This window comes from Panthera pardus, unplaced genomic scaffold (genome assembly GCF_024362965.1).
Source record: "Panthera pardus isolate Hobbes unplaced genomic scaffold, ASM2436296v1 HiC_scaffold_12, whole genome shotgun sequence".
NCBI classification, from domain to species: domain Eukaryota; kingdom Metazoa; phylum Chordata; class Mammalia; order Carnivora; family Felidae; genus Panthera; species Panthera pardus.
The window spans coordinates 2,019,187-2,028,457 of record NW_026526677.1 but is presented as its reverse complement, the minus strand read 5'-3'; the positions used below and the strand labels follow the sequence as shown (position 1 = coordinate 2,028,457).

General features: G+C 63.1%; 1 protein-coding gene across 1 annotated transcript in view; it reads left to right on the top strand.

Annotated features, from left to right (window-relative positions):
- TRPM5 (transient receptor potential cation channel subfamily M member 5) overlaps positions 1-9,271 on the top strand; it is a 24,250-nt gene continuing 14,979 nt past the window's right edge. The window contains 1 exon segment of the mRNA XM_053900294.1: positions 1-149. Within this exon segment, the coding sequence (XP_053756269.1) occupies positions 1-149 (149 nt within the window).

The window sequence follows — 9,271 nt, the reverse complement described above, 5'->3', positions numbered from 1 at the left end:
ATGGCAGGCGGTTTCCTGGCCAGGGTCCTTGTCCACTTGGCTAGTGCTGCTGGCTTGGCACTCCAGCCAACAGGCGGGCCCTCTGAAGCTGCCCCTGGGGCCTGTCTTGGAGCCAGAACCAGACTGGGCCTCAGCCAGGAGCGGGGCAGGTGAGCAGGTTCGGGCCACAGACCGGCAGGGAGGCCAGGTGGCAGAGCCAACAGCAAAACGGGATGAATGGAGGAGGGAGAAGCAGGGATGACTCAGTCGCCCAGCCAGTATTTATTGGGCGCCTACTGAGTTCCCAGCCTTGCTTGGCTACGGTGTGGGGGAGACCAGATGAGCGGAAGGCCAGGTCTTGCCCCGGGCGGGGGGGATGATGATTTTGTCTGTGAGATACACAGACCAAGGGAGAAACCACATGAGAACCTGACACGCTATACACGGTGCCTTGCCCGGCCCCTCCCCTGCTCCCCCCACAGCTGCCCAGCGCCTGTGAAAGAGCCGTTTTCACCAGCCATGTGGGCACCCTGAGGGCTGAGACTGACTCATTCATTCCTGTGAGTCCAGGTGTCCAAGAGAAGGCAGTGAATGCTGAGTGGGTGGCCGGAGAGACGAATGGGTGCATGGATGGGGGGGGGGTGGACTGAGGAAAGGACAGACAGATGGACTGATGCATGGTGATGGGAGGGTAGAGGGACTGAAGGGTTAGTGGAAAAGTGGGCAGGTGGATGAATGGATGGATGGATGGACAGATAGAGGGATGAGTAGGTAGAGGGATAAATGGATGGATGGATGGATGGATGGATGGATGGATGGATGGACAGATGGGGGATGAGTAGGTAGAGGGATAAATGGATGGATGGATGGATGGATGGATGGATGGATGGATGGACAGAGAAATGGACGGATAGATGAATGAGTGGATGATGGATGGATGGATGGATGGATGAATGGATGGATGGACAGATAGAGGGATGAGTAGGTAGAGGGATAAATGGATGGATTGATGGATGGATGAATGGATGGATGGATGGATGGATGGATGGATGGACAGATAGAGGGATGAGCAGGTAGAGGGATAAATGGATGGATTGATGGATGGATGGACAGAGAAATGGACCGATAGATGAATGAGTGGATGGATGGATGGATGAGTCATGATGGGTGAGTAGATGGATCAGTTAGATGGATAGATAAACAGATAGATGGGTGGTGGGACAGATGGATGGACACATGGACTAGTGGATGGATGGATGGATGGATGGATGGATGGATGGATGGATGGACGGACAGGTGAATGGATGGGTGGATGGATGGACAGAGAAATGGATGGATAGATGAATGAGTGGATGGATGGTTGGATGGACAGATTGATTGATGGACAGATAGAGGGATGAGTAGGTAGAAGGATAAATGGATGGATGAATGGATGGATGGATGGATGGATGGATGGATGGATGGATGAATGGACAGATAGAGGAATGAGTAGGTAGAAGGATAAATGGATGGATGAATGGATGGATGGATGGACGAATGAGTGGATGATGGATGGATGGATGGATGGATGGATGGATGGATGGACAGATAGAGGGATGAGCAGGTAGAGGGATAAATAGATGGATTGATGGATGGATGGACAGAGAAATGGATGGATAGATGAATGAGTGGATGGATGGTTGGATGGACAGATTGATGGATGGATGGACAGATAGAGGGATGAGCAGGTAGAGGGATAAATGGATGGATGGATGGATGGATGGATGGATGGATGGATGGATGGATGGACAGGTGGATGGATGGGTGGATGGATGGACAGAGAAATGGATGGATAGATGAATGAGTGGATGGATGGTTGGATGGACAGATTGATGGATGGATGGACAGATAGAGGGATGAGTAGGTAGAGGGATAAATGGATGGATGGATGGATGGATGGATGGATGGATGGATGGATGGACAGATAGAGGGATGAGTAGGTAGAGGGATAAATGGATGGATTGATGGATGGATGAATGGATGGATGGATGGATGGATGGATGGATGGACAGATAGAGGGATGAGCAGGTAGAGGGATAAATAGATGGATTGATGGATGGATGGACAGAGAAATGGATGGATAGATGAATGAGTGGATGGATGGATGAATGGACAGATAGAGGGATGAGTAGGTAGAAGGATAAATGGATGGATGGATGGATGGATGGATGGATGGACAGGTGGATGGATGGGTGGATGGATGGACAGAGAAATGGATGGATAGATGAATGAGTGGATGGATGGTTGGATGGACAGATTGATGGATGGATGGACAGATAGAGGGATGAGCAGGTAGAGGGATAAATGGATGGATGGATGGATGGATGGATGGATGGATGGATGGATGAGTCATGACAGGTGGGTTGATGGATCAGTTAGATGGATGCATGAACAGACAGACGGGTGGTGGGACAGATGGATGGACAGATGGACTGGTGGATGGATGGGGGAGGGTAAACGAATGAATGACAGGCAGATGGACCACCCTTCCTTCAGTCGTTTGCAAAATGTTACCTTCTCAATGGGTCATCCTTCACAGACAGACCTGCTTAAATAAATCCTATAATCACTTTTTCCACAGCTATTTTTGGTGTTTCTTTTACTTTATCTTATTTTAGCTTATCTTATTTTAATGTTTGAGAGAGACAGAGTGAGCCAGCAGGGAGAGGGGCAGAGGGAGACAGAGTCCGAAGCAGACTCCATGCTCAACAAAACCCTGGGATCGTGACCTGAGCCGAAATCGAGAGCTGGACACCCAAGAGCCCCTCTCTCTTTTCTTTAGTTCCGACGTGTCTCATTGTTCATTGTCTGTGTCTCGCCTCACACCCGGCACAGTGCTGACGTGTTCGGTGACAGAAGGGGTGCGGGGTGGTGTGTGGGTGGGTGCACCACGGGGCCAAGAGGCGGGGAGTCCACAGAGGCCCGTGTGTGACAACCCTCGCAGAGCCCGGTGAGGGGGACTGGTTTCTTGGAGGCCACGAGGAAGGATGGGGGCAGCTGAGGACTGGCGGGGCTGTGGTCCTCGGACCCGATGCCACATTCCGCAGCTCCAGCTGCCCCCGTAGGACAAGACCTGTGTGGCCGAAGACACCTGGCGGGTGCACAGCACACCCTCTGGTCCCTGGACGCTCACCTCCCTGGGGCCCTGGGGCGCGGGGCGCGGGGCGCGGGGGAGGGAGCTCCAGAGATTCCAAGGACGCAGGGCTCTGCTCAGGACGCTGTCCCCCCCCCCCCCGCCCCCACACACACACACCACAGCTCACGGGCAGCGGAGTCCGGTCCGTGTTTCGCATGGGGACCCGGTTGTTAGGGAGCGTTACCCGGCAGCCCCTGCCCCCTCACAGGGGTGTGCGCACGTGCGGGACACAGCACCCCTTCCCTGGGCCCAGCCCTCCACACCTCTGCACGGCCCGCCGCCTGCTGCGGGAGGCACTCCTTTATTTGCAGTGCTGCCTTTGACCGCCAAGCGCCTTGGAGGGGACGGGTGGGCGTGTCTCCTTCGTGCTGCTCCAGAAAGCCGGGGGAAGAGACCCCGTTCTGCTTCACAGCGGGGTGCGAGTCTGGGCTGCGCCGCATGGGTGGCCCTTAAACTGGGCGTTTGGCCTCCACTGTGGGCACCCGGGTCAGCCCAGAGGCTGCGGTCAGGGGTCCCGGCCCCCAGAGCCTGCCCTGCCCTCTCCTGCTGGGAGCAGCCGGAGGGGCATCCCTCATGAGCACCAGGGCAGTGACCCTTCCTGTCTGAGGGGCCCTGAGTCGGGGCCCTCATGCAGACCCAAGGGAGGCCTGGGGAAGGAGGAGACCCAGGGCCGGGGGGCCCTCTCTGGGTCGTGGCTTTTGTGCTACGACACAGAGCAAAGGTGGTGCAGAGGCCGAGAGTCTCCCCGCAGACGAGAGCCGGTGTGGCAGCCAGCACCCCGGGGAGGGCCGCCCCTCTAGGGCCACACCCCTCCGCGCCTGCGTCCCCTCCCGGGCCGCGGCTGTGCCTCTGTGGGTCCCTGGGGTCGGCCTGCTCTGGGGCGGGGTCTGAGGCCTGGGGGGCTGGTCCCCTCTCTGACCTGGTCTCTCCCCCAAAAGCAGGCGTCGTGTGAACCCAATCCCGTCCGGGGCCAACTGTGGCGAGGGTGAGGGAGGCCCACTCGGACAGGTCCCAGGGCCGGTGGGTCCCAGGGCCCTGGGGCGGCCCTCCCCGCACAGAGGGACGCAGCGCTGGTGGGTCCCAGGGCCTGGAGGCGCCCCAGCCTGAGCCAAGCCTGGCCACACCCTGCCTGTCCCAGGCACTAAGACCTGCCAGCTGTCCTGTCTTGGCCCCACGGCGGCTCGCGCCCAGACACAGCCCCGCACGCTCGCTGAGCCCCCCACTCATTCCTTTGTTCCCCGACAGCTTTGGTTCTGAGCCCGGGGTGGGGACAGCGGCGGACTCAGCGGCTGACGGGTCTGACCAGGAAGTAGGCCCGACGCAAACAAGTACGTGACAGGTCACTTCAGAGGGCCAGGCTCCCCGGAGAAGAACACCGGGAAACGTGGGAGAGAGACCCAGGGCAGGACCCAGTGCTGGTCGGGTAGAGGTAGGGGGACAGCAGAAGGGAGGGGGAGACAGGGAGCAAAGCAGAGTCCGGATGGCTGGAGAGAAGCAGGCGGGGGATGGGCAGGGGTGGGGAGGTGGAGACGAGGGAGGCGGGGGATGGGCAGGGGCGGGGCAGGGGCCACGGGCGGGTTAAGGTTCTATTTCAACAATAGGAGCCATGGAAGGTTGTAGGCAGGAAAGGAGCATGGCCCGATACGGGGCTGGGGTGGCTGGGGCAGGGTGCCCGGGAGGCAGAGACAGAGGGGCAGGACAGGAACAGAGGAAGTGAGGGGCAGACCGGGTGCCCCACGAGCTCCAGGGGCTGGGGAGACCACCTCACTGTCCATTCCCCCCCGACACCGGCAGGACCCCCAGCCGGCCCAGGCCCCAGGCTGGCAGGGTGGGCGTGAGCCCAGGTTGGTCATTCAGAGTTGGGGAGTGGCCCAGCAGACCCCCCCCCCCCCCCATCTTACCGGGGCTGTAGTCTGACCCGGTGCACACACGGCCGCTCCCCTTCAGAATCTGGCCCACAGGGTCTCAGGCCCGGAGGACTTGTGGGTTCCACTTACCTGGGGCCCCTTATTTCCTGAGGGACCTCAGAAAGCCCCATCCTCCCTGGGCAGGCCCCCAGCAAGGCTAGGGGATGGGCCCCAGCCGGGATCTGAGCCCTTGTGTGTCGGGGGGCAAAGCTGGCTTCCACTGCCCGGACCTCCTCGGCCATCCCGACTCTGCTCGCGGTCCTGGGGCGCCCTCTGGTGGCTGACGGGTCAGACCGGAGAGGCCCGGGTGGAGGGGGGTGTGGCGGCAGAGGGCAGGGCCTGGATGCTGTCGCCCACCCGTCCCCCAGCTCAGGGAATGAGTCATCCCTGGGAGGCGGTTTGGGGAGGGGGGTCCTGGGGGTCTCTTTGGGGAAGGGGCCTACAGAAGTGTCGTCCAGGCTCTGTTCTCACGTGTGACCCACAAACTCTCAGAAGCCGGGCTTTTCAGGTTCCCATTTTCCAGAGAAACAGAGGCCCAGAGCGGATGGGGAGCCTGACAGATACACAGGGTGCGAGCCCAGGAGGGAAGGGCAGTCCCCGGCTGCCGGTCCCCCACGACACGGCTGGGCTGCGCACCCTGGGGTCAGCCAGCCCCCTCGTTGGACAGAGAGACCCAGGCGCGTCCGGTGTGATACAGACGGGACTTGCCCCAGGCCCCAGGCCGCCCCGGGGCATAGCCCGTGGGGGGCGTGACCGCAAGCAAGGTGGCCTGGCAGCGACCCCCACGTGGGGCCCCCTGTAGCTGAGCCCGAGGTCAGGCCGGGAAAGGCCGGCCCTCAGTGCCGGGGCCGGGGGGTGGGCCTTCGGCCGCGGCAGGCGTGTGGGTCCGCTGTGCAGAGATCAGGTGGTGCCCATGCCGGGCACGGCATTGGCTGCCCGGGTGCCAGGCGGAAGAGGAGGAGCAGAGAGCCGGCGGGCGGGCGCCCCGATGGGTGGCCTGCACTCTGCACCTTGGCCGGCAGCCGCATGCCAGGGCGCCGGGGAGAAGGCAGGCAGGTGGGTGCCCAGGGCTGCCAGCCTCCAGGTGGGACGGGGTGGGGGCCCCGGCCACATCCCTCACTCTGGTCCCCGTCCCCTGGTCTGCAGCCTGGAGAGGATTCTGCCTTCCCGGGTGGTGGAGGACAGCCTCTCTGTCTGAGGCAGGGGGGTGGGAAGGGGGTGCCCGAAAGCCAGTGCTTGGGGCGGGTCCGGGCTGGCGGGGTGGCCCTGAGGCCCCGGGCCCTGGAGTTCGGGGCAGCGTCTGCCCAAGCAGTCGGGAGAGGAGGCAGGGGCTCCAAGCGGCTCCTGTCTGGGCGGGGAGGCTCACCCACGCTGCCCTCCCCCGACCCACCGCCTCCACGCTTGGCCTCACGCGGGGGACAGAGGGGCCACAGCACTGACCGCTGGCCTGCTGAGCTGGGTGGGGGTCTGTCTGGCACCTTCTCTTTGCTGGTCTCTCCCTGCGACTCGTGGAGGAGGGGGTTGGGCCCAGAGAGTCTGAGGGGCTTGCCCGCGGTCACGCAGCTGGGGGAGGGGCTGGGCTGGGACCCCTGGGGCCTGGGTACCAGGCTGGGGTCCACGCTGGGGCCGTTTTTCCTGATGGCCTCTGGGAAGGGGTGGCCCTTTGCCCCCCAAGCGAGAGCCCCCAGGTCCCTTGCTGCCAGGGTTGGAGATTTTGCCTCCGTTTCCCCAACCAGGCAGGGGGTGAGATTCCGACCAGGGGTTGTACATACAGGACCCCCCTCCAGCTTCCCCGAACCCCCGCACCCCTCTGGAAACAAGGACAGCTGCTCATGCAAATCCGGCCTCTTTGCATAGCCTTCCCTCTTGGAGGCCCGTTTGCCTGGAGCCCGGCACAGCCCCCAGGCTGGGGTGCGGGGTGCGGGGCGGTGGGTGTGGTCAGAGAGGGGCAAGGCTGGTGTCCCACACTCCTGCTCAGGACCGCCTGTCCGTCGGGAGGACAGAGGGCCCGGGGAGGGAGGGAGGAGGAGCTCCAGACGCTGCCTGCTGCCGTCCCCACCGGTCCCCTCCCTGGGACTGCAAGCCCGAGGCTCCCGGGGTTTGAGCACACCCAAGTTGTCCAGGCCCCACGCCCCCAAACGCTCACACACCCTGGGCTGTGTGCGTCCTGCTTACAGGGCACACGCCCAGATGCGGCCAGAGGGGACCCTCCCGGGCGGCCGGCACCCCAGGCCCCTGGTGGGAGGGAGGTCTGTTCCTGGACGGCAGCCCCGAGGTCCCTGTCCTGCCCCCACCCTCCCAGCGAGGCACACACACTCCGCACCTCGCCACCTGCTCTTGGGGGTTGAGGAACGTCCCCCCGGAAACCCAGAATGTGACTCATCTGGAAATCGTGTCTTTGCAGGTGTAATTAGTTAAGGTGAGGTCACAGGGGGTAAGGTGGGCCCCTATCCAGTGACTGGTGTCCCTGAGAGATGAGGGACATTTGGACACAGAGACACAGGACAGAGGCTGATGCTGGAGGGACGTGGCCACAGCCCAGGGACACCCGGAGCCCCCAGGAGCCGGAGGGGAGGGGGGGACCCTCCCTAAAGCCTCGGGGGAGCGCGGCCCTGCCACACTTCAGTTTGGCCCTCGGGCTCCTGAGCAGGGGGCACGCAGGTCCCTGTTGCTCTAAGCCACCAGGTCTGTTGGACTTGGTCACAGCTGCCCCGGTAATAACCCGCACACGGCCAGGCCTTGTCCCCAGACGCCAGCCTCCTATTAAAAGTCCATAATCCCCAGCTTGGAAAGGCCACATTCAAATCCAGCCCGGGTTCCTGCTCTGGGGGGTGGAAGTCAGGAGGATTTGCATCCCCCCCCCCCCCACCCCCAGGACACCGGCCCTGCCCAGACACAGGGCGGCTCCGGCCTGGGGTCTGGCTCCAGCAAGGCTCGCCCGGCTCTGCGGGCCTCCGTGTCCACAGCGGCCGGAACAGAGGAGCTCACGGTGTGCATCTCCCAAATCGGGGCGTCAGGGGCCCGCACGCCCTCTGAAGCGTCGAGAGGGGGCCTGCCTCGCTTCTTCCAGCATCTGGGGCTCCAGGTATTCCTGGGCTTGTGACCTCCTCGCTCCAGCCTCTGCCTGCGGTCGCTGGGCTCCTCCCTTTCTCTTATGAGGACACCAGTCACCGGGTCAGGGGCCACCTTAATGTCCTCTCTTAACGTGACCACGTTCGCAAAGACCTTATTTGCCCAGAGGGCCCCATTCATGGGGGCCGGGAGTTAGGACTTGGGCCTGGGTTTCTGGGGCACACAGCGGGGGTGGGGGAGGGTGTGAGGCTGTAGGTCCCTGTCAAGCCTGCGGGGCCGTGACCGCCACCGCTGCCCCTTCCTCTGTATGCCGGTGGCCCCTCTCCAAGACACAAAGGGTGGCCTGGCCGGGGAGCTGCCTTTTACCAAGGGACGCTTCCCGGGGATAGAGGGCCGGCGGGGCCACCGTGGACAGGCTGGGGACTGACTCAGTGGCAGGGGTCTGCCGACGCCCCTACTTGGACAGGTGGCCATGGACCCGAGGGTGGGGGAGACTGGCCAGGGCGGCTCACCTGTCCTGGAACCCAGGGCCCTCGGGCAGGCGCGGAGAAAACCAGGGAGATGTGGGCTGGGGGTGGGGGAGACACTGGGGTGCCGGCAGTCAGGCAGGCCGTTGGGACCCAGCTCCCGGTCACATGGGCCAGTCCTGGGCCCCCAGCCCTCGGTCCTGCCGAGTGGGGTGGAGCTGCTGGCCGCAGGGACATGGTCCAGATGCAGCGAGGGGCACCTGGCCTGGGGGCCGGCCAGAAACGGGGGGGGGGAGGGGAAGAGCTTGGGGCAGGGCCTTCCCCGCCCGGCCTCCTGGCAAGGAGAGGTGGTCCGTCACTCCCCCCACGCCATCTTCCCCCGGCCCCCCTCCCCCGGGGCCCCTGCACCTGAGCCGTGTGCACCAGCCTGACCCTCTCACCCGCATCCCCCCTCTGCCCAGGCACACCGGGGTGTCCGTCCCCGTCCGGGGGCCAACGGGGGTGCGGGGGACAGGCTTCTTGTCCAGAAGCCCAAGAGACTTTTGGGGTTTCTAGGACACCCCCCACCAAAGCCTGTGCAGAAGTGCTGACGGGAGAGGCCGGCCCGAGGCGCCCCGGGGAGGGGGGTGAGTAGCAGGGCCCGGAGCCGGGGGGAGGGGCTAAGATGCACC